Source organism: Musca domestica, unplaced genomic scaffold (assembly GCF_030504385.1).
Source record: "Musca domestica strain aabys unplaced genomic scaffold, Musca_domestica.polishedcontigs.V.1.1 76, whole genome shotgun sequence".
NCBI lineage: Eukaryota > Metazoa > Arthropoda > Insecta > Diptera > Muscidae > Musca > Musca domestica.
In genome coordinates, this window is record NW_026712396.1 from 1929086 (window position 1) to 1955761 (window position 26676).

General features: G+C 38.7%; 1 protein-coding gene across 2 annotated transcripts in view; it reads left to right on the forward strand.

Annotated features, from left to right (window-relative positions):
• The first annotated feature begins 1974 nt into the window (after nt 1–1974).
• LOC101901513 (uncharacterized) overlaps nt 1975–26676 on the forward strand; it is a 42670-nt gene continuing 17968 nt past the window's right edge. The window contains exons 1-4 of one of the 2 annotated variants that reach the window (XM_005178134.4): nt 1975–2253; nt 18414–18815; nt 18874–19096; nt 23165–23236. In XM_005178134.4, coding sequence (XP_005178191.1) covers nt 18632–18815; nt 18874–19096; nt 23165–23236 — 479 coding nt within the window. In that variant the 5' untranslated portion in view covers nt 1975–2253; nt 18414–18631. The remainder of the gene's footprint in view (nt 2254–18413; nt 18816–18873; nt 19097–23164; nt 23237–26676) is intronic. The other variant, XM_011292029.3, reaches the window with a different exon arrangement.

The window sequence follows — 26676 nt, forward strand, 5'->3', positions numbered from 1 at the left end:
TTCAGTGAAGGGAACAATCGAAACTAGTTGCAGTTGTTTCACTCAGAATCATTTTTCGTGCATTAGAAGTGGTAAGAGAGTATTTCTTTGTACTTTTTCGTTTTAGATTGCTCATTGGTTGTGTTGTCTGTTCCAGAACTGCTAGAATATAAAAATTATTAATAAGATAACCAATATTTCCTCTGTGATATGGAAAAATAAAACTGGTAGATTCTTGTAGATTCTGGAACAGAGCCAATCTTGGGAATAAATAAGAAGCTTAACATCGTTGCATGGCATATTAATGTCAAATTATTTCCCAGTTTCAAAATTCTATTTTTTTTTTTGATATCATAAAGGAAAAATCGGTTATCGTAGCAATGCACATCGTAGTTTGGTCTACAATTTAGTCATGAATCGTCTTACAAATAAACAACGCTATGCAAGAGCTTGACTTGCATGACATGTGATTTTAACAATACGTTGCCAAATACCACCCAGCTCGCGAAGAATTGGATTTATTCAGAGGTGGGTTCGGTGAACATATTATTTCACGCTCGGGACCGCAATTTAACGCCCTTCGATTGCTTTTTAAGATGTTATGTTAAAGCTCAAGCCTATACAGTCGCGCCCGTTCCAATTGACGCATTAGAAGACAACATTGAAGCATTTATTCGTGAGATACATGCCAAATTGGTGGAAAAAAGTGCAACATTTCTATGAAATAATCTTCAAACATTAAATTAAATGGAAAATACTATCAATTCAAATAAATGTTTTATGCATTGTTCTGCACTTTGTGCTTTTACTTTCAAATAACCCCAAAAAATCACCCTTTACTCTGCATTTGTTCAGAATTGCACAGAAAAAATATTAGAGAAAATCTTTTGCTCTGTTCCAGTATCTGCAAGAATCTACTATTTTTACAATTTTCTTCGATATCATAAAGGGAAAATTGGTTATCGTAGTAAAACATTTTACATTTTTGTAGTTCTGGAACGGACCATATGTGTATTGATTTGAAACCTTTTAATTCTCTTTATAGCATGTTTCCATTGGAAACCGAACAACGTTGTTCGCTCTCAGAATTAAGTACACGAATTAACCCGTTCATACGGCACGATTCGTAATTCATAGTAAAATAATTCCTTTTTTCAAAAATTTTGTTTGTTGATTTTAATGGGAATTTATACGAAAATACATGAAATTCTCACTAATATGAATAGAAGAAATTATTGTTTTCCTCCCAAAGATTTATTATATCATTAATTTTACAATTTTCATTCACGATTTCAACTTTTTGTGTAAATGTTGACATTTTGAACACATTTTTGTGTTTTTCCATTTTTAAATTCTGCTGGAGAGACACTTGTCAAACATTTTTTCTGCCGATAGAAACATTTTGAAAATGTTGCCTCTTTTGTTTGCGTTTTCTGTGGAAATTTTAACTCGTGGACAAAATGCGTACCTCGAATGAGAGAGAAAACAAAATTTACTTTCGTTTGAATGTACATACGCCATTCAACATTGTAGTTTTCATTCATAATTTTCAGTCTTCCCAAAAATTTTTAAAATTTCATCAAATTTTTCTATTTTTAATTTTTAAATGTCATAATTTATTTTTTCGATAAATGCTCTCATTTGTTAGGGATGGGACATATTTTTTCGTTGTTCTGAGAGTGATTTGATTTGAACAACGTACAAATATGAGTGTTCGCTCAGGAAATTTTGTGTGAAGAATTAGGTATTTTTTTCATAGTTAAGGGTCAAACAACGAATAGAGAGCGAATCAAGTGCAGTGGAAACGCCACATTAAAAAAACACATACAAACAACGCTAATTACCATTTTCGAAATTTCAATTGGATTAGTTTCCGTTGCACACAATGGAAAAACGATATATCCACAAAATCGATAACATGCGATAACTTCATAAGCCTTTCATTGGGGGAGGTGTTAAATCGTTGCTGGGGTATGTTCAGTGTCAGCAGTCAAAAGTTTTGTACAATTTTTTTCACACACAGACCTCTAAAACATAGACATCAAAGAATTTTCAAATTTTTTAATAGAAAAACTCCAGTGAAAAACGTGAAAAACTAATGAAAATTTCCGTCAACATGTTTGCCTTGCGAAGCATATGAAATTTCGTATAAAAATCAGTGAATTTCCAATGAAAATCCACATTTTCTAATAGACGACGGATCAAAGAAAACAAGCAATTATGGGAAAAAATCTATAATCTGGAAGGTGTAACACAAAAAAACGACGAAATACGGTAATAAAATACACGAAAATATGCCAGAATAATAAAAGAAAATTATAAAATATCATTAAAGAAAATGTGCCACAGCCAGTGAGAAGTTGAATGGTTTGTTAATATTGAAAAAATACTTGAAAAGTAATTTGAATTTTTTTCAAATTAATTAACTAGAAAGATGAACGAAGAAAACCCTAAATCTTTTGTCAGTGTGAGAGGAGGAGTAGTCTAGTGTGAACAACAACAGCAGCAGCAGAGCAAAGGCAAAAAGTTCGTGTTTTTTGTAGTTCTTTGGTTTGACGTTTTTTTTTGTGTGTTTCTTCTCGTTACAGTCGTTGTCGTCGTCGTTTACTCTCTATACTCGGTTCTCGTGTTACTTCATTCATTGATTCTCTGTTGTGTGTGGTATGTTTTGCTTTGCACGGCTGTTGTGTTTTTTTCTTGTTTGGTCTTTTGCGCGAGTGTGAGTTCGTGTGTGTGCGCCTGGTGTATTGTTGTTTTTGTATGCCATAGTACTCCTCTCTCCTTTTGTGTTGTTGTTATAAAATAAAAACGCAGTGCTAATTGCGGTATTGCGGCGCCCTGTTGTGTGAATATGAAAGGGTAGAAAGGCCCAACTCGATGTTGAATAAATTTCAATGCTAAACAAATAAAAATATTGGAAATGTAATTGAAAATGTTGAAAAATTAAAGAAATTTAAGATGTTATGATTTAATATTTGCTTCGGTGAGTTTTTCTTATAGATTTTATGAAAAAAAGTTTAAAATAAATGTCATTTATAATTTTTGGCCTCAAAACTCTCTCTCGTTTAATACGATGTTTGCACCTGCTGGGAAGTTAAGTACTAAGTACCTGCAGCTTTATTTTATGTAGCCGGGCATCAAAAAAGCGTGGAATAGTTGTTTAAACACTTGAACGACGAGAAGGAGGATATACGAATGTAGGCAAAGAGGAAGTAATTAGCAGCCGATTTTTTGTTGACACTAACTTCAACCGGTGATCATTAGTCATTGTGTTTATGAAAAGAATTATAGAGGAAAAAATATGCACTCCACATGTTCGGTTCTCTGAAGCCAAATACCGAGGCACAATTGTGGACTGTTAGTTAAGATGGTATAAAAACGTGGCGGAGCCGAGGAAGAAAGGCTATATTACATTTAATTTCTGCAAGAACTGAATGGGAGAGAGCTGGACACTCTCCTCTGCTATGTTAGCAGAGCTTTATACGGGCTGTATAAAGCTGTGTTTTCGCGTATTACACTTAGACCGTTACACCGTTCCATACATATTAGTAGAGGATTAAACAGGAACGATCCGTGTGATAGAACAGTGTTAGTAGTTCTTGACCTATTAAAGGCATTTGGAGGACCTGTAGAGAACTACCCTTCGCAAGGTTTAAAACGTTGGATAATCAACTATATGTGTGGACGCCAATCGTACGTGGAAAGAGTCCAAAGTCCGTAGAGTGAAACAGGAAGTTCCCCAAGGTGGGATGATATCTCTGGAACTGTTTTACCTCCACCTTTCCGGAAATCATCGTCCTCGAATTGGCATAGAGATCGTAACGTATGCGGATGATTGCATGATCATAGCGTCGGGCCCAGTGGTTGATGACATATGTCAATACTTGAACCCCTATCTCGCGGAGCTTGCCGCATCTGTCCACGCGAGGAATACGAAAATATCCGCCACAAAATCAACGGCCACACTGTGTCTGGGGTGAGCAATGCGGCTTCAGTGTGGTCTGCATATACTAGTGCTACGCTGTGGAAGCACATCCAAACCTGCCAGAATGCTGCCCTGAGAACAGAGGTGGCGAAAGTCCTTCCTTTGCGTCAGCATAATCATCTGCTTTCGTTGCAGTACCTGCTTGGGTGTTACCGTGAGAGTCATCCCAACCATCATATGGTGGATACAACTCTTCCATCCACGCGTGTCAGGAAGGACATACATGACCTAGAGAGGGAGGTCTAACGCTATAAGAGAGAACTTTTAGATCAAGAAGCCTGCCAGGCAGGTCTGAATGGCATTCATACCGATGCAGTCGCAGATGCTATTAGCAATTACAGGATGAATGACGTCCTCGGAGTCCACTCCCCATCCACTGTAGCTGAAGAACGTCAGCTGCCTAGACAAACCAGGGTATTTTTTGTGCAATTACGTTCAGGATGGTGCAGTCGTCTCTATTCGTATTGGGCACGAATTGACGAAGATGTGCGTGATGTCTGCCCGGAGTGATACAGGCACCGCCAAACCTACCAAAATCACTCCGGAAGATCTCTAGTTACGATTTTTTTTAACCTGGAACTTGAACTCTAATCTGCAAATCTGCAGAATACAGTCATCCACATGTACTACTGCTGCGTCAACAACAACCATGGGTGAACTTTCTGGCCATTAGGAATCGGCGTAATAGATAGGGACGCCTGAACCCTTAACAACCCGCCTCCAGACAGTAAAGCTATATATTTTAGGTTCACAGAAGGAAAGCAGAATGGGCGATGAAGTATTTTCTGATAGCTCAAACATTAGTAGCTTCCTTGTGCTTAACAACTACATCCGTGCGAAATATAGTTATAGCTCCCATATATGTATATATATATGTTTCATCCGATTTTTTCTTTAAGTCCCTCTTATAGAGCTCATTTGCCAAAATTTATCGAAATCGGCTAAGATTTGGATATAGCTCCCATATGTATCCTTAATACGAATTCGGGTTAATTGTGCACTAAATGGCCAATATCGAGACCTGAATTTTGGCACATCCGATCGAATTCAGTCTAGAAGCAAGTACATCAAATTTGGAGAAAATCGGTTCAGATATAGCTATAACTCCCCTATATTTGTTCCATCCGATTTGATGTTTAAGTTCCTCACATTCATAATATGCACTCCACAACAATAATCTTTAGTACCAGAGCTTTAATATCAGATATAGCAAAGAAATAAGAAATAACATTTTGTCGAGATCGGTTCAGATTTGGCTCCCATATATATCTTTATCCGGTTTCAGGTATTTTGTGCACCAAATTGCTAAAATCAGCCATAATGGACTGAATTTTGGCACTTCCGACGGAATTCAGCATAGAAGCAACTACTTCAAATTTTGATGAAAATCGGTTCAGATATAGCTATTGCTCATATGTTTCATCCGATTTGGCATAAAACTCCCTCACATGCATAATATGATACTATTCGAAAATACCTCTACCAAATTTTATCGAGATCCGGTCAGATTTTTATATAGCCTCGATATATATCTTCTTCCGATTTTATTGTTATTGCTCACCAAATATGTAATATCAGCCAAAATTGAACAGATTTTTTAATATTCAACCGAATTTTATCATTCGGTGAATCTAGGTCCGCTATATATATTGCTCCAATAAATATTATTTTTATATAATCCTTATCAAAGTCATATCATGCACTGTATAGCAAGGTTTTTTGGATCATAGTATGATCTACTTCACTTAAATTCCCAATATAAATGTTTTTGTTACGGGATTTATAATAAATACGCATAGTGGGGTAGGGTATCATATAGTCGGCCCCGCCCAACTTTTGATCTTTCCTTACAGGTTATAATTGTGAACACAATGAACCATTAGGTCCCCCAGTAGACAGTTGTCAAATAACCTAATTATCTTTTTGCTATTTTTAGAGCAAGAAAAATGAATATCTCACTTTCTGTCGGTTGTTGTTGTTGTTGTTGTAGCAGCTCATACATATGTGTTCGTTTGGTTTCCATTTTCTAACTCAGTTCAATCCGGTTCTGCCTCTAAGTCCAGTCTCAAAAAGGATGCAACCTGTATGGGTTGAGTCCATAACGAGACTGGAGTTAGGTGAGTAGGCTTGGCTGGGCAGCGAAATAAATGCAGCGTGTCATGTGGGCCTGTGCCACATGCTGGGCAGATGTTCTGCACTTCGCCGTTGATCCGGGCCCAGTAGGAATTTAGGCGGCTGCACCATCCGGATCGTAATTGAGCCAAGACTACTCGGGTTTGTCGGGGCAGCTCTCGTTCTTCAGCTGCGACGGGAGGGGGATGGTCTCCTAGCACAGTATTCACTCTATATCCTTCAATGGCTTCTGAGACCGCATTAGAGTGAATACTATTCAGTCCCGCTTGATAGGCCTGTTGATCTAGAGGCTCTCTCTTATACCTCTGTACCTCTCTCTCTAGATCATGAAGGTCTTTCCTAACGTGCCTGGGCGGAGGTTGCCTATCCACAAGATGGTGATTTGGATGGCTTTGTCTATAACACCCAAGCAGGTATTGCATTGACAGCATTTTGTTATGCTGTCGCACCGGTAAGACCTACGCCTCCTCATGTAGGTGATCGACGGGTGTCATGAGAAGGCACCCTGTTGCGGTTCTAAGGGCGGCATTCTGGCAGGACTGAACATTTTTCCACTGCGTAGCACTGACGTTAGCGGACCACACTGGAGCCGCATAGTTTACCACAGACCGGCCTATCGCGTTGTAAGAGGTCAACAAGGTCTCCTTATCAGCTCCCCAAGTACTGCCGGCCAGAGACTTGAGGACCTTGTTCCTACTTCTAATCTTGTCGCAGATAGCTGTGGTATGCGCGGACGACTTAAAGAGGCTATCGAATGTGACCCCTAATACCTTGGGGTAGTTGGTGGTCGGAATAAGAGCACCATCGACCTGCACATTCAAGGATAGCCCCATCTCCGCAGTTCATGTGGTGAAAAGTGTGGCCGTCGACTTAGTGGCGGATATCTTCATATTCCTCGCAGTGAAAAAGGCGGTAAGATCAACAAGGTAAGCGTTCAACCGATCGCAAATGTCATCAATAATGGGTCCGGACGCCACGAGCGTACAATCATCTGCGTACGTAATAATCTCTATGCCGTCTGGAGGGCGTGGAATTTCAGAAAGGTAGAGGTTAAACAGTTCCGGAGATATCACCCCACCTTGGGGAACTCCCTGTTTAACTCTACGGATGCTCGACTTCTTGTTTCTGAATTCCACGTACGACTGGCGTCCACACATGTAGTTTACTATCCAACGTTTCAAACTTGGCCGGAGGGTGGTGCGTTCAATGTCCTCGAACAGTGTGGCATGATTGACTGTATCAAAGGCTTTTGATAAATCAAGTGCCACCATAACTGTTCTATCGCACGGCCTGTTCTGGTTGAGACCTCTACTGACATGTGTGGAAATGGCGTGTAAAGCTGTTGTTGTGCTATGCAATTTTCGGAATCCGTGTTGATGATCGGCTACTGGGAAACACTCTCTTATGCTGGGGAGGAGTAAAGCCTCAAGCGTCTTTGCTACTGGTGACAAAAGTGATATCGGCCTGTATGAATCACTTTTGCTGGCATCCTTGCCTGGCTTCAGTAGCGGGACCACCCTGCCCATTTTCCAGGCATCGGGAACTACTAGGGTGGCTAACGACAGATTGAGAAGCTTTGTCAAATACTCAACTCCTGGTTCATCCAGTTGCTTCAACATCACCATTGAGATTCCGTCAGGACCAAGCGCTTTGGATGACTTTGCGCTTCTGATGACCTGTGCAACATCTGCCAACGTAAATTGTGGTGGTACCTCCTCGGCTGGAAGGGATCGTACACGGCGTAGTATCCTTCTCTTCGCCCTGTCACTCTCGGGGTGCTCTACAAATTGCCGGTTAAAATAACACGCGCACCTCTTCGGATCTGTCACTTCTACGCCGTTAAATGAGACAGATGTCCGATCGTCCTTTTTTCCAGGGTTCGAAAGCGACTTAACCGTTGCCCACAATTTACTCGTTCCGGTACCGATGTTGCAATGCTTCAGATGTTCTAGCCACTTTTTCCGCTTATGCTCACCTACTAACCTGTTTACCTCCAGAGTAAGTTCCCTGACTCTGGGGTTATTAGGGTTAGTACGGCGAAGCTCATCTCGCTCGTTTGCTAATCCCGCTGCCTCTGCTGGGAAATTTGGTCTTATTTCAGGTATTCGACCAGCAGGTATATAGCGAGCGGCTGCAGCTTTGATGATGTCCCGGAAACACCTATCTGCTACCTGAACATCAGATGGGTTGGGCAGTTCTCTGAAGCGGCGATTGGTATACTCTCTGAATTCTTGCCAATTAGCTTTCCCGTGGTTAAGGAAAGTGCGGCGTTCAGAGTCGATGAAGTCGGGTGGTCTATTGATGGCGATAATAATGGGGAGGTGGTCTGAGCCTAGAGAAATGACTGATTGCCAAGTTACGTCATTCGTCAGACCTGGGGACACGATGGATATGTCCGGAGAACTGTGGCAGTCTCCCCTTATTCTGGTGGGCGCGTCCTCATTCACTGTGCAAAACGTGGAGCTATCGATTTGCTCAGCCAGCGCCATGCCTCTCTGGTCATTACCTAGGACGGAATGCCATAATTCATGATGGGCATTGAAATCCCCTAGCACCAGACGGTTATTGCCTACCAGTAGTGAACTGATATTAGGCATATAACGTGGGGCACAGCTATTTAACGGCGGAATGTACACGTTGAGCACCTCTACCTCGGCGGTTCCACACTTGACCGCTACCCCCATACATTCCATGTACGGGTCACTAGAGTCAAGCTCAGGCGAGATAGGTCTGTACTGGACAGAGTGGTGCAATAGGAACGCTAATCCTCCACCTCCACCTCTGGAGCGATCCTTCCTTAGCACGTTGTATCCATCACAACTTTGAAGCCTGCAGGTGGTACTCAGCTTCGTCTCCTGGATCGCTGCGACCTTGATGTTCTTCCGACTCATAAAGCTTACAATTTCATTGATCTTACCTCTGAGACCATCACAATTAAATTGGAGAAATGATGCATTGTCCGGAACTTGAACAGCAATGTGTGGCGTCAGCTGCTGTGTAGATTGCTGTTGAGGAGATTGCGGGGGAGTCTCATATTGCGACGACGATGAGGACGCCGAAGATGAAGACTCACTGGGGTCTACATTGACGCAGCAGGAAGCAATGTAGTCCCTATCGCTATACTCCTGTATCCGGTTTAGGCCGGAACAATTCCGGAAATGCACCCACTCCATGCATCCGTTGCATCTCACCGAAACCGATCTGTGGTGGATGCGATTACGACAAACGGAGCAGAACCATGGTCCGGGGTTGGTCTCGATCCCGGCTCGGACCAAGAGAATACGGAGCAAACATTCCGGGTAATGTTGCTCCCACATCAGAAAAATGGACGAACACGAACATGTATTTGCTGGGTTGGCGGCCCCTGGTCGGAGAAATGTGCCTCCGAGTCAATCCGGTACATAGAACCGGCCGCCGTGGGATTGACTTTCTGTCGGTCGGACCTGCTGCTTTCAACATCGTCCTTTCACATTTATTCCAAAATCTCATCCCATTTTCCCCTAAAACCTATTCGTTTGTTCCACTTCCAATTAAGGCCCCACTTTGCCATTTCAACTACCCTTAACAGTGCTCCTGTCATTTCGTTTATTCGTGTCGCTTTGTTGGGGGGTTTTGTGTCACAGTCTACAACAAAACACAACAACAACTACAACAAAAAACGGTATTTCATTTTACTTTCATTGTTGTTATTATTATTCTCATGTTTTCTGTGTTATGTTTTTATTTCGTTGTTGTTTTTGTTCACTTTTTTGTTTTCTTGTTGTTGTTGTTGCTGTTGTGCCAATAAGAAAAGATTCATCAGAGCATTAAAAACAGAGTAGCACAAATATCGGCGAGGCTAGAAGAAGAAGAAGAAGCAGCAGCATCATCATCGGGCATGGACATTCCATAGTAGATGATGTAGCAGCAATAACTCCCCCCACCACCCCTCTCTATCTCCCCACAACCAACCATAATAATCTCCAAATTGTCTACTCATAGAGCAACTCATACTCCAAGAGCATAGTCTGTCAGTCCGCCCATACGTACGTTCGTTGTAGTCATCTTCAAAAAAACAAACTCTGCTCTCATCTTCAAAACAATGAAAAGTGACAGTCCCATTCTGATAATTGTTGTCCTATCCATGTTCATGTTGTGTGGATAATTGTTGTTGTTATTGTTCGCGTCGTAGTATTCTATTTCATTGTTGTTCTTTTTTTTTGGATGCGAATGCATATATCATGCATGGATTTTTGAGTACTTTCAAATAGGGGGCCGGGTCACTTGAGCGATATTTGACACTTCAAACAACGCTGTCGAGTGAATTTCATGTGGATTTTGAAATATAATTGTTTTCAATATACTACATTAGATATACAAGCTTAAGAATATATTAAGAAATAATTTCACAAATCAGAACATTTTTTGAACATATGATTTTTGAGCGTAACAGCTCTAGCTAAGTAAAACTTGGCTTTTTTTGAAATTTTTTCCGGAAGTAGGTATTTCTTCCCTGATTCCGGGAAAGTATTTTTTCATGGGATATGGACCCGGATACCTGGACATTTGTCCAGAACTCCGTGTCCAAGGCCTGGTTAGACCAAAAATTCTATTTGGAAACCACTAAAGAAAGTCTTAAAGTCGGACGGGACCGACTTTATGATACCCTACACCACTTTGCTAATTTAGTAGTTTCACATAATAATTAAAAGTTTTTAGGGGAGAATTTAATCATACCCGCTATGATTATAATTATAATTTAAAGTTCAAAAGACTAAATATGCCGAAGCATTTGTATCTTTAAAATTCGGACTTGTATTGCCCATTTGGGGCAAAATTAATTTGAAATCAGATAAAGATATATATGGGAGCTATATCCAAATCTGAACCGATCTTGATAAAATTTGACAAAGATATTTCTGAGCAGTATTTGATATATTTCCCTGAATATCGTTGTTACGGAGTGCATATTACGGCTGTGGGTAACAAATATAACAAATCGGATGAACAGTATATATGGAAGCTATAGCTATATCTGAACCGATCTTCGCCAAATTTGGCATACTAGCTTCTAGACTCAATTCGGTCGTAGGTGCCAAATTTCGTCCCATTTGGACAAATATTAGACGTTTGGTGCACAATAAAAGGTAAATCGGACGAAGTTATATATGGGTGCTATATCCAAATCTGAACCGATCTTGATAAAATTTGGCAAAGATATTTCTGAGCTGTATTTCATATATTTCCCTGAATATCGTTGTTACGGAGTGCATATTACGGCTGTGGGTAACAAATACAATAAATCGGATGAACAATATATATGGGAGCTATAGCTATATCTGAACCGATCTTCACCAAATTTGGCATACTAGCTTCTAGACTCAATTCGGTCACATGTGCCAAAATCCATCCCATTTGGGCAAATATTAGACGTTTGGTGTACAATAAAAGGTAAATCGGACGAAGTTATATATGGGAGCTATATCCAAATCTGAACCTATCTTGATAAAATTTAGCAAAGGTATTTCTGAGCTGTATTTGATATATTTCCCTGAATATCTTTCTTACGGAGTGCATATTACGGCTGTGGGTAACAAATATAAAAAATCGGATGAAAAATATATATTGGAGCTATAGCTATATCTGAACCGATCTTCACCAAATTTGGCATACTAGCTTCTAGACACAATTCAGTCGCATGTGCCAAATTTCATCCCATTTGGGTAAATATTAGACGTTTGGTGCACAATAAAAAGTAAATCGAACGAAGTAATATATATGAGAGCTTTATCCAAATCCGAACCGATCTCGATAAAATTTGGCACATGTATTTCTGGGCTGTATTTAATATATTTCCCCAAATATTGTTGTTACACAGTGCATATTACGGCTGCGCATGACAAAAATAACAAATCGGATGAATAATATATATGGGAGCTATAGCTATATCTGAACCGATTTCGATTAAATTTGGCATACTTATTTACAGGCCTAATTTGGTTGTGCAAAATTCCATACTATTCGGGCTGATATTACACGTTTGGTGCATAATAAAAGGCAAATCGGACGAAGATATATATGGGAGCCATATCTAAATTTTTACCGATTATCTCCAATTTCAATAGGGTTCATCCATGGGCCAAACAAATGATTTGTGTAAAATTTCATCTGGATCGGGTAATAAATGCGAACTGTACTTTGATTACAATAATACATGGACAGACGGACGGACGAACATGCATAAATCGACTCAGAATATGATTCTATGCAGATCATCAAAAGGAACTATGGATCTATCTCGTTTTCTTTTGCCTGTTACAAACAAATGCACAAAGACATAATACCCTGACCACCTTGTGGTGTAGAGTATAAAAAAACAGAATGTACTGAGCAGAATCAGCTTGTCCGAGTTTGAATGTCCGTATCACTGAATCCAGGAAAAATGAAATGAAATGTAAGCTATAATTTGGTATATATTTTGTGGACTCCCAAAATGGGACTTTTTCGAATGTAGGGATATTTAAAAAAATCGGAATCGTTTTAAATGACCCCACCACCTGTTTGTTGGATAGTTTTTTTTTACCATTCAATATCCATGTCGGTCTAGTAGGTCTAAACCGGGTATGTTACCCGAAAAAAATCTATGCCGAAATCAGGGTACAGATACGTACCTCTGAAATTTCGAGAGTTTTTACTTATAGATGGGCCAAAGGTGGGTGCTTGAGATTAGGTCCTGAACTTCAAACCTATAGATCTACGCTTAGAGTTTCTATCACCCACCTACCAATTTGTGGGTATACAATGGTCCTCTTCCTCATCCTTAGAATTGTTGTTGTAGCAGCTTGTACTACTTTGTTCGTTCTGATTTTCTCTTCTTTAATCTGGCTCTCCGTCTTATTCCAAGTTCAAAAAGGAAACTACCTGTATTGGTCGGGTTCATAGCCGGTGAGTAGCTTTGGCTGGACAGTTAAATAGGTTCAGGGGGTAGGTGTTTTAACGCTCGGCCGTGAATTCGAGTCAAATACGAATTGAGGCACCATGCATCATTCAAAGCTCGTTTGTGCCAAAAATAGTATGATTTGTCGAGGCAATTCTTCAGCTGCGATGGGAGGCAGATGATCTCCCAGTATGGTATTCACTCGATACTCTGCTATATTCAGGGTGAGGTGAAAAAACTGCAGCCAAATTCAGACTGCTGTCATTTCTAAGCCACTCGCCCGACAGCTGTTAAAATTATTCCAGTGACAGATCATTATATTGTTTACAAGCGTCCGAAAGCATTTTGGTGAGAATTTTCCAAAAAAAAAAAGTTATTCGTGATGGAATTCGGAAGCGTGATAGTGTGATTTCTTTATATTTGACTGGAAACCCACAAGTGGCTATCATTAGAGTACTCCAGCATTTAAATGTGAATAAATCTTTTGTGTCTCGTACCATCGCTCGTTACCGAGATAATGGTAGCGTAGCCCGACGTCAAGAAAGTGGATGGAAGAAAATAGCAACATCAGCAGAAATGGTTCGAAAAGTAAAGAAACGACTTGATCAAAACCCGCGTCGCAGTGGCCGAAAAATGGCTCGTGCGTATTCCATTCAGCAAATATTGAAAAAAGAGCTCGGGGTAAAGCCATTGAAATTCCAAAAAGTGCAAGAACTTACATCGCAACAGAAAGAAAATAGACTCAAAAGAACTAAAGAGTTGCTTCGCTTGGCCGAAAGTGGTGAACAGCCGAATTTGGTTTTCTCCGATTATTAAACATTCGTTGCTCAGCAGTTTGTAAACGAACAAAATGATCGTCTTTACTTGCCAAAGAGATCAGCTGAAAAGCGGCCATGGTGATGGTGTGGGTCGCCATAACAGCCGATGGTCGCTCTACGCTCGTATTAATGGACCGTGGCATCAGAATAAATGCCGAACATTATCGCGAAAATATTCTGGAGGATGTATTAAAGCCCTGGGCACGCAAACATTTTGGCCGTAGACCTTGGACATTCCAACAAGACCCTTGCACTCAGCACGCGCCACCCAAGAATGGTTACAAAATGAGGTTCATCGCTCCATTTCCAGCGCACAGTGGCCACCAAAATCCCCGGATACCAATCCGTTGGACTATTGTGTCTGGAGTATTTTGGAAAGCAAGGTTGGCACCAAAAAATACCAAAGTGTCGATCACCTCAAGCAAGCGCTTCGCCGGGAATGGGCCAAAATACCGCAGAACAACATTCGGGCAGCGTGTGACGGTTTCATCGGCCGTTTGAAGTCCATAATTCATGCCAAAGGTGACAGATTCGAACAAATCTAAACTTATTCTAAAATTTAATGCTATTTCCCATATTTTCTGCTTTCATTAAATAAAATTTTAAAATAATGTAAAAATTATGGCGTTTGACTTTGTTGCAGTTTTTTTATCTCACGCTGTATCTCGATTTAGCGATGTTCCTCTGTGGAAATGACTCTAGCTTCCGAACGAAATAAAGTAGATTGACAGAATTTTACTCAAATGTATATTATGTCTGCAGGATATTTGGTATTAAAAATGGGCCATGTAGGTCCACGTTTTGGTATAGCGCGGTACCTCCCGATATTCGATATTTTGATGATTTTAGCAACATTATTCACCGGAATCGTTTAAAATTTCGTACTGGAAGATCCTAATGGGTATTACAACCTATGGCAAAAAATGTTGTATGCAGGTCCAAGTCTTCGTATAGACCCCATATAATGGTACCTTCCTTTATTCGGTATTTTGATGATATTAGTGACATTATTCACCGGAATTGTTTCAAATTTGTTACTTGAAGGTCGTAGTGAATACTACAGACTAAGACAGAAAATTGTCTGTGCAGCTCCACGTCTTCGTATAGCCCCCATATAATGGTACCTCCCTATTTTCGGTATTTTGGTGTTTTAATCGACTTTATTCATCGGAAATGTTTCAAATTTGGCATTTGAAGTTCGTAATGGATACTACAGCCTATGACAGAAAATTGTCTGTCCAGGTCGACGTCTTCATTAGCCCCCATATAACGATACCTCCCGATATTCGGTAATTTAATGATTTTAGCTACATTATTTACCTGTTTTTTTTTTTTTAAGTTTGGCATTTGAATTTTGTAATGGCTTATGACAAAAGTTACCTATACAGGTCCATGTCGTCGTATAGACCCTAATATAACAGCTACATTCGGTATTTTTATGATTTTAACTGAATTTTTAATGGATTTTATTGTTTTTGAGAATTGCCAAATTTGTTCTAAATGGTGGAGGGTATTCAAAGTTCGGCCCGGCCGAACTAACAGCTTTTTTACTTGTTTTTTATTAGGATGAACACAATGGGTCTCTCACGTTCATTATAATTTTCATTTCATCGATCTCGCTTTCGTTGGAGTTCTTTAAGAGCCAAAAATGTCATTTATCTCTTTTTTCGAAACATAAAGAATATCCCAACACGGACCTGAAGGAGATCCACTTTTTTATAGAATATGTAAATGCATTGTTAAGCTTTCAAGAAAAATGATTTAAATTTAATATTTTTTAATACTTTATGATATTGCATTCCAGCATTCGCAATTATTTCCCAAATTTGCATTAACTCCAGAATTTCGTCTGCTGTGTAGTTCATTCTAGTGGATGTCAGATTTATGCTTCAATTAAATGAAATATATTTTTTTTGTTTGTGGTAATTCGTATTCATTGTAGTTTTAGTTTCCACCGAGAAGGCAAACAATACAACAACATCTGAATAATTTGTAAATATTCCATTGTTTTGTTGTTGTTCGGTTTTGTTGTTGTTTTTTCTCTCCACTGTTAATTATTTCATTAATTTATAATTGCGCGCGCTATTTTCCAAATGATATCATACAAATATATTTAGAATCTCGTTTGTTTTTTTTTTTTTGTTTGGTGTGAGTTCGCATTTGTTTAGTTTAGCGCGGCAAGGAATTCATGGTACCACCGAACATATCAATCCAAGAGAAGCAGCAGCGCCACCGCCGAAATCCACAAGATTTTTTGATATTTTGATTTATAAGTCAGCAAAAAACAACCATTGACCTTTGTTGGAAGCACAGAAAAAATGTAGTGTTAATTTTTGCTAGATTTTTATGGAGATACATCTTCATTAAGTTTTGCAGCAGCAGCAGCGGATCGTGTTTTGAAGATTATCAATATAAACAAAGTTGAACGGAATTTTCTTTTCGTTTGGAAGAAGGGGTAATTTCTAAGACATTTTTTGCTTCCATTCTTTTTAAGTGAAATTTAATTTTGAATAAGGTATTACTAGCCCCACTTGTTTGAGGATGGAGCAGGTGGCTCAATTTGCGGTGGTCGCGGATTTAAGAGTCTACTTTAAAAATATGAAAATACTGGTACCGGAGGTACCAATATGTGCTATACCAAAAAGTGGACCTCTATATGCTATGTTCCGAGACCGGAGCTAGAACCCATTGCGAACTATAAATACCAATTTTTAGACAAATCCGTGGAAAAATGTGGCAAAATCATTAAAATACCGAATAGCCGTAGGTACCATTATAAGGGGGCTATACCAAAACGTGGACATGCAACGACAATCTTCTGTCATAGGCTGTGGTATCCGTTATGAACTTCAAATACCAAATTTGAAACAATCCCGGTGAATAATGTAGCTAAAATCATCAAAATGCCGAATATCGGGAGAAGACGTGGATCTGCACAGACAATTTTCTGTCATAGGCTGTAGTATCCATTACGAATTTCAAATACCAAATTTGAAACATTTCCAGTGAATAATGACGCTAAAATCATCAAAATATCGAATAGCTGGAGGTGCCGTTATATGGGGGCTATACGAAGACAACTTTCTGTCTTAGGCTGTAGTATCCATTACGAACTTCAAATACCAAATTGGAAACAATTCCGGTGAATAATGTTGCTAAAATCATCAAAATACCGAATATCGGGAGGTACCATTATATGGGGGCTATACGAAGACGTGGACCTGTATAGACAATTTTCTGTCTTAGGTTGTAGCATCCATTACGAAATTCAAGTACCAAATTTGAAACAATTTCGGTGAATAATGTCGCTAAAATGATCAAAATAACGAATATCGGGAGGTACCGTTATATGGTGGCTATACGATGGCGTGGACCTGTACAGACAATTTTCTTTCTTAGGTTGTGGTATCCATAATGAACTTCAAATACCAAATTTGAAACAACTCCGGTGAATAATTTCATCAAGATACCGAATTTTGGGAGGTGCCTTTATATGGGGGTTATACGAAGATATGGACCTGCACAGACAATTTTCTGTCATAGGCTGTAGTAATCATTACGAACTTCAAATACCAAATTTGAAACAATTCCGGTGAAAAATGTCGCTAAAATCATCAAAATACCGAATATCGGGAGGTACTGTTGTATGGGGGCTATACCAAAACGTGGACCTGCGTGATCAATTTTCTGTCATAGGCTGTAGTATCCATTACAAACTTCGAATACCAAATTTGAAACATTTCCGGTGAATAATGTCGCTTAAATCACCAAAATACCGAAAATATGGAGGTACCATTATATGGGGACTATACGAAGACCTGGATCTGCACTGACAATTTTCTGTCATAGGTATCTATTACAAACTTCAAATACCAAATTTGAAACAATTCCGGCGATTAATGTCGCTAAAATCATCAAAATACCGAATATCGGGAGGTACCGGTATATGGGCGCTATACGAAGGCGTGGACCTGCACGGACAATTTTTTGTCATAGGCTGTAGTATCCATTACGAATTTCAAATACCAAATTTGAAACAATTCTGGTGTGTAATGTCGCTAAAATCATCAAAATATCGAATATCGGGATTATGAGGACTATATGAAGACGTGGAACTGCACAGGCAATTTTCTGCCATAGGCTGTATTATCCATTACGAATTTCAAATACCAAATTTGAAACAATTCCGGTGAATAATGTCGCCTAAATCACCAAAATACCGAAAATAGGGAGGTACCATTATATGGGGGCTATACCAAAACGTGGACCTACATGGCCCATTTTCAATACCAAAAGTCCTGCAGACATAATATATATTTGCGTAAAATTTTATTACTCTATTTCATTTCATTCGGAAGCTAGAGTGATTTCCACAGACGGACAGACACGAGGACATCGCTAAATCGACATAGAATTTTATGCTGATCAAGAATATATAATTTGTGAGGTCTAAAATGTATATTTCGAGGTATCACAAACGAAATGACAAACTTAAAATACCCTCCATACTATGGCGGAGGGTATAAAAATTAGGTTTCTATATCGAAATAATATTAATTACATTCCTCTCTCCCACTTTCAGATTTTTATTGCCGTGAAAGCTATTTTCCAAAGAAAGCAAGAAAAAACCCCCCAAACAATAATCATGGCTAAATTTATGTGAAAACTGGAAAGAAAACAACCCCTCCCAAACACCAAACAATTGGTTGTAGTTTGGTTCTGCAGAAGAAATTCGTTTGGAAGTGCAAGTGTTTTTTAGAGAGAAACAAAAATAGGAACACAAAAACTTTCGGAGCCGAAATGCCTATACCGAACAGCACATCGGCCCAACAGCTGCGTCCATTAACACTGGCCGGGCCAGAGCGTGAACCTGTGCAATTTACCGTCAACCTGGTGGGGGCACCGGCTGAAGTTGAACAATTGGTACAGCAAATCAAAACGGTTGCAGAACAATTTCTCTATCACTGGAAGACATTTCCAATAGGTGAATATTTTCAATGTTTCTGGACGAAATTTACTAAAATTTATTTTCTTTTTTGTAGTTCTACCCCAACCCTTATCTGCCGCTGCCTTAACCTTAGGCGGTGGCGCATCAGCTGGCAATAATGGCTCCAACACGGTCGGCAATCGCAAGCCGCGACCCATCAACTTACGTGATTTATTTATAGCACCACCATTCGATGAGTTGGATGCCGTGGCCACGGATGGTACCGGAGAGCCTCGACGCCTCACCAATTCCCAGCTGAAGTCATTGCGTGAAAATGGGTAAGTATGAGGGGTAGTTGGAAGTTTCGGCATTAATTTTAGTTGTTTTTTTGGTTTTCTTTTTTGTTTTATATTTGTTAGGGAAATTTTTTAGTTTGATATCGCTTCAATTTTTGTTTTTATTTACATTTTCGTTGCCTAAAATTGCTAAAGATTAAAAAATTTGAATTTTTCAAGAAAGTCATTAACATGCATTTATCAAAATCATGCAGAGCTCATGTAGAAACAAGAACCAATACAAAACCAATAGAATTTCAAATAGACAAGTTCGGAGTCCAAGCTGAACAAAATTCCAACTAAACAATTCCTTACCACAAAATTGAAGGTGCTCTTTTTTAAAAGACGAGCAAATTTATTGAAGAAATTTGTTAATTAAACCCTTTCTATAAATTGGCGACTCCCTGGGCCTCCAGCTTGTTAGGTAAAGCTGAAAATGTTATTCCAATTGGGGTAGACTGATCTCCTAGTATGTGTTGAGACAATTTCCAGTGAATCCTCGACGCTACCAAACTTGCCATATTTCACCCGCATTATTCTGATCTTTAAATCCTCTCATTCCGACTCGACAGATTACCTGCTAAAAATCGTTTTCCCTGCATTTACCTGTACCAGCTTTTTCAGCATGTCGACACTATAGCTCGGCTATATAAACTTACCGCCAGTTCAGCTGGTTAAAATATACACATACTGGAGCGTTCAGTACTTTTATACAATTTTTTAGTCGCCTCCCCTTCCTAATGGGTTATATAGACGAATGCTTGGACCATTTAGTTCGTACATTCTCACCTGGTCAGGCCGCCTATATAGATTCCCCTTACCAATCAGCTCTTGGATATAAAAGATTTCCTGTCCCTTCCATCTCTACCCTGTTAAGCTAGACTATATTGTTCTCTTCCTGCTACGTTTAACTCATCCTTTCGACAAATCCTTGTTTTTTTAGCTCGTCTACATATACGACTCTTTACCCTATTCAGCAAACTTATATGGTCGACTCCATGGTCCATTCAAGTCGTCAATACAGGCGAATCCCTGACCTGTTAAGCACGTCTACACACACAACTCTCTAGCGTGTTGAGCTCGACTTCAGGTCGTAACTACAGTCGACACCCTGGCCCGCCAGCTCGTCTACATATAGACGACTCCCTGGCCACCCACCTCGTTTGTATATATACGACTCCCTGGCCAGCCAGGCAGCTCGTCTACATATAGACGGCTCCCTAGCCAACAAGATAAATAGACTGCCACCCATTTCGTCTAAACATGTGCGACTGCTTCAGGTCTTCAATAAAAAATTATGGGTCTTTCAGCGCTCCTTGATACTATCGGCTCCCTGGAACAAAAGCTCTTCCATGAGGATTCTCTGGGCCACTAGCTCTTCCGTATTAAACACTAGCCCTATTGACTTGATTTCTAATAAGATTGATCTTTCAATGCTCGTCGAAATATGTACTTGGGGTTTCAGGTCTTCAAATAAAAAATAATGGGGCTTTCAGTTTTCCCTGACCCATTTAGCTCATCTCTAAAGAGAATACTACCTGGTCCACTAGTTCAACCACACGTTTTCTCTAGCCACCATCTCCCCTATAAGGACTCTCTGAGCCATTAGCTTCTACATGCGGACTACTTTTTCCATCAGCTCTTCCATATTGACCCTTAGGCCTGTTGACTTTATGTCTAAATAGACTGACATGTGTCCTTTGTCTTTAAGGTCTTCAATTAAAAATAATGGGCCTTTCAGCTCTACTTCTTGCCCTGGCCGGTTCAGTTATCCCTGACTCCTTCAGGTTATTTCTATAGAGAAGACTCCCTGTTTCGCTAGTTCCTACATAAGTATTCCCCGGCCACCATCTCTCCTATAAGGACTCCCTGAACCATCAGCTACCCCATAAGGACTACCTATCCCACCAGCTCTTCAATATTGACACTAGGCCTGATGATCTCATTTCTTAATAGGCTCACGGTTCTCTGGTCTATGTATACTCTTCCTTCTTTCAGTTCTTCTTGGTCCATTCAGTCCAGACCCTTTCAGGTCATCTCTATAGAAAAGACTCCCTGGTCCGCTAGTTCCTACATAAGAATTCCCTGCCGACCCTTCTTCCTATAAGGACTCCCTGAGCCATCAGCTACTCCATGAGGAGACTACTTATCCCACCAGCTCTTCTATATTGACCCCTAGACCTGATGATCTCTTTCCTAAATGTACTCACCGCCCTCTGGTCTATTTACACTCTTCTTTCATTCAGCTCTTCTTGGCGCATTCATTCCAGACCCTTTCAGGTCATCTCTATAGAGACGACTCCCTGGTCCAAAAGTTTCTACATAGGAATTCCCCGGCCACAATTTCTCATATAAGGACTCCCTCAGTCAGTAGCTACTCCATAAGGACTATCTGTCTCACTAGCTCCTCTATATCGACCCTTAAATCTGATGATCTCTTGTCTAATTTTACTCACCGCCTTCTGGTTTATGTATACTCTTTTTTCTTTCAGCTCTTCTTGACCCATTTAGTCCAGAACCTTTCAGGCCATTTCTATAGAGAAGACTTCCTGGTCCAAAAGTTTCTCGATAAGAATTCTCCGGCCACCATCTCTTTTATAAGGACTGAGACTACCTATCCCACCAGCTCTTCTATATTGACCCCTAGACCTGATGATCTCCTGTCTAAATATACTCACCGGCTTCTGGTCTATGTAATGACTACCTATGCCACCAGCTCCTCTATATTGACCCCTAGACCTGATGATCTGTCTAAATATACTCACCGACCTCTGGTCTATGTGTACTGTTCTTTCTTCCAGCTCTTTTTGGCCCATTCAGTCCAGACCCTTTCAGGTCATCTCTATAGAGAAGAGTTCCTGATCACTACTCCATAAGGACTACCCATCCCATCAGCTATCCACTATCCATCTGGTCTATGTACACTCTTCTTTCATTCAGCTCTTCTTGGCCCATTCAGTCCAGACCCTTTCAAGTTATCTCTATAGAGAAGACTTCCTGGTCCACTCCCTGAGCCATCAGCTACTCCATAAGGACTACGTATCCCATCAGCTATCCAATATTGATACCTAGACCTGATGATCTTATTTCTAAATACACTCATCGAAATAGACTTCGAAATAGGCTTCAATTCTTTGATATATAAAATTATGATCCACTCAGTTCTTGCCTATATAGACTACTATGCCTGTTGAATTGGATCTTCATTTGGATATTAAGACAGGCACCCTAGCATTCCTTCCTTCATAAAGGGTACATGGCCTTCAGCTCGCCGCAATTGCTCATTAGCTTATTTATACAAACCAGTAAGTGGTCTTAAGCTCTTCCATTAAGACCCCTTGGACCTTATGTTCCTATATAAAATCTGCTTGGATTTGGAGCTTGAATAAAGAGGTTCAACGCCAGAAGACCTTCTAGTCTTAGATCCTCTGAAATACATACTCTTATTATAATCCCTACCATAAAGAATCTCCGACTTTATATCAATTTTGAACTTCCAACCTAATACGAATTGAAGCACTGCTTTTAAAACCTATAAAGAATAAGATAGGATAACATAATTTTATAATAAATTTCTTAATTTCCAATTCTGTATTTTTACAAAAAATATATTTATTTCTTTCAAAATTGTTTTCTTTTTCGGAAATCACAAAAATGTCAAATTTTTTTTTTATCGAAATTTGTTTGTTTTTAAATGCTTTTTGCATGTGTCTGAAACTCATTTCATCGTCATCATCACTGGCATCACAACCACCTCACAACACTTCACCTCATTTCATTATTCACTCTCACCTCACCCATCAATCAATCACACACTCACTCGATATCATCTTCATAATCATTTCTGTAATCCGTCTTTACTTTCAAACAATACTGAACTGAAAAAAAATATCAAATTATATTCTCTTTCTATATTAAAAACCAAATCACAAAAACAACAACTACAACAATCAATATCTTGTATATCCGTATTTCTAATTTGCATTAACAACAAATTTACTACTACCACCAACAACAAAAATCTAAAAAAATTAAAATTAACCAAAAACACACACACACTCACAAAAATAGCTTACAAAAGGACAAATATGGAAAACCCAAGAAATTAACTTTGGAACAATTGGAAACCATACGTAAAAATGGGTAAATACAACAATAATAAATAATAATCAAATAAAGAAAATATTAGTTCATTTCAACTAAATTTTGAATAAATAAACTATATTTTATTAAACCATAACATTACCAGACAGAAACATTTGAATGAAAACAGTTCAAATAAATGTCTAATATCCCCCTCCCCATACATAAATGTTTTTTTTTTTTTGTTTTGTTTATATAGAGATAAATATTTTATGTAACTATATTCAATGTTTTTTCATTATATTCTGTTTGGTTTTAATTATGAATTGTTCTTTTTTGACATAAATTAAAATTTAATTAGTCAGAAATATATGTTTAAGAATATTTCGTTTGTTATATAAATTGTATTAAAATTTTTTTCACAGTAATTGTAATATTAAATAATGGGGATATTTTGGTATTATTTGCCGGCCTTTGGAAAAGTATTTGGTATAAATAAAATATTTCTGGGAGAAATTTTTATTTCAAATACCAGGAGGTCTCTTAAAGACATTTTAGCAATGGGAAAGCCTCCTGGGAAGTCATCTATAAAGAGAACACATATTTTCTACTTTTCATAGTGGAGGGTATAAACTAAGGAAAGGGGGATATTTTATATTTGTCATTCCATTTGTGACACCTTCGAAAATTCATCGGATACTCCATTAAGCACATATGTATATTCGTCCAATTGAAATAAAAATACAACCAATGTTTTTTTTTTTTAATTTGGCCATTATTAATTGTGTCTACGAATATTGGTATTGAAAATGAGGGAGTTTTCGTATAGCCTTCATATTACGATACGATCTAGATCGACTCCAAATGTCTTGAAATGGATTTGGTCCATTAGACCTATGGTCTAAAATCGTTATTTCCATGGAATATTTTGACAATTTTTAGAATTTTTAGAACAATTTGAAATGAAATTTTTAAAAATGATTATGATAGGCGCGCTTTTCATTAAAATTCAAAAAATCCAAAGGTGCCCTTATACTTGGACCAATACAAAACTGTAAACCTATATGGACAATGTTCGGCCAACAATTTTTTTTTTCAATTTCATTTCAAATTGTTCTATAAATTGTCAAAATATTCAATCGAAATAACGATTTCGGACACTAGATCTCTTTGGATCAAATCCATTTCAGAACATGTGGGTCGATCCAGATGTGTCTGTCTGTCTGATTGGTGTAAATCATAACTCTCGAAGGGAGTATCCGATTTGGTCCAAACTTGGTACATTGTAATATAATTATCAAACTAAGAACGAGTTCGGAGATGGATAATATCGGTCCACTCCTTCTGGTACATAAACCAAAAAATTTCAAAATTTTCAAAAAAAAAAAAAAAAAAACTGCACAGAAGGAGAAAGCATCATTCGATTTTGCTAGAACTTTGAAAGGATCAAAATTTTGAATAATTATAACTCTTATAAAATGTAACGTAAGAGTCCGATTGCCTTCAAATTACACACTTTACAATATTTTTATTAAACGAAGGTCTAGTACGAAGATGGAATATATCGATCCGCTCCTTGTGGTACCACTCCCACAAACGGTCAAAGTTTTGAATATCCAAGAAGCTCATCTAATTAATTTCCGATTTCATTTGAACTTGGTACATCTCAATATTTCTATCAACACAAGATCTGTTATAAATATGGTAGAGGTTGGACCATTTCTTCTGGTACCTTCCCCACAAAGGATCGAAGTTTTGAATATCCAAAACGATTTTAAAATCTCTCCACAAGGGGTCGCAATATCCATGAAGCTCATAAATCACGAAATTAACGAAATTAACATCCGATTCCATTCAAAATTTGCACATCTCAATATTTCTATCAACATAAAATCTGTTATAAAGATGGTAGGGATCGGACCATTTCTTCTGGTACATCCCTCACAAAGGGTCAAAGTTTTAAATACCCAAAACGATTATAAAATCCGAAGTGAGCATCCAGTTGTCTTCAAATTTCACACATCCCATCATCCACATTAACACAAGATCTGCTGTGAATATGGAATATATCGATCTACTCCTTCTGGTACCTCCCCCACAAGGGGTCAAAATTTTGAAAAGCCGTGAAGCTCATAGAACGCGAAATTAACATCCGATTCCATTCAGACTTGGCACATCGTAATATTTCCATCCACACAATATCTGGTATAAATATGGTACGGATCGGACCATTTCTTCTGGTACCTCCCCCACAAAGGGTCAACATTTTGAATAACCAAAACGATCATAAAATACGAAATAAGCCTCCGGTTCTTTTCGAATTGCACACATTCCATTATTTCTACTGACACAAGATCTGCTCTTGATATGGGATACATCGGTCCACTCCTTCTGGTACCTCTCCCACAAGGGGTCAAAATTTTGACTATCCATGAAGCTCATAAAACACCAAATTAACATCCGATTCCATTTAGACTTGTTACATCTCAATATTTCCATCAACACAAGATCTGCTATAAATATGGTAGAAGTCGAACCATTTCTTCTGGTACCTCCCACCACAAGGGGTCAAAATTTCGAATAACCAAAACGATTAGAAAATCCGAAATAAGCATCCGTTTTTCTTCATATTTCAGACATCCCATTATTTCTACTGACACAAGAACTGCTGTGGATATGGGATATATCGGTCCACTGCTTCTGGTACTTCCCTCACAAAGGGTCAAAATTTTGAATATCCAAAACGGTTATAAACTCCGAAATAAGAATCTGGTTCTCATCATATTTCACACATCCCATTGTTTCTACAGACACTAGATCTGCTGTGGATATGGTATATATCCGTCCATTGCTTCTGGGACATCTCCCACAAATGGTTAAAATTTTTAATATCCAAAACGATCATAAAATCCGAAATAAGCATCCAGTTCTCTACATATTTCACACATCCCATTATTTCTACTGACACAATACCTGCTGTGAAAATAGAATATATCGGTAAACTCCTTCTGGTATCTCCCCCACAAGAGGTGAAAATTTGGAATATTAATGAAGCTCATAAAACGCGAAATTAACATCCGATTCCACATCCGCTTTCCATCAACACAAGTTGGTACCCCCAACATAGGATCCAAGACTTTCAAAAACAAAACAAAATAAGCATCCAACTCTCTTCAAATTTTACACATACTAATATTTTTGAGAACACAAAATCTGTTTCGAACCCCTTCTGGTACCTCAGCCCAAAAGGGTCACAATTTTCAATACTTTTATCTGCCATACCTTCCGAAGCAAGTCAGCGATTCTTTTCAAATTGCTATATCTAAATATCTTTCTCAACCAGAAACCTGAGATGAATATGGAATTTATGATTTCGCATAAAATTGGATATAAATGTTCGATTTTCTTGTAATTTTGCCCATACCAATATTTTAATCTGTATTAGATGAAATATGAAACTGGAATACTTCGGTCGACTATATCTGGTACCTAATTCAGGC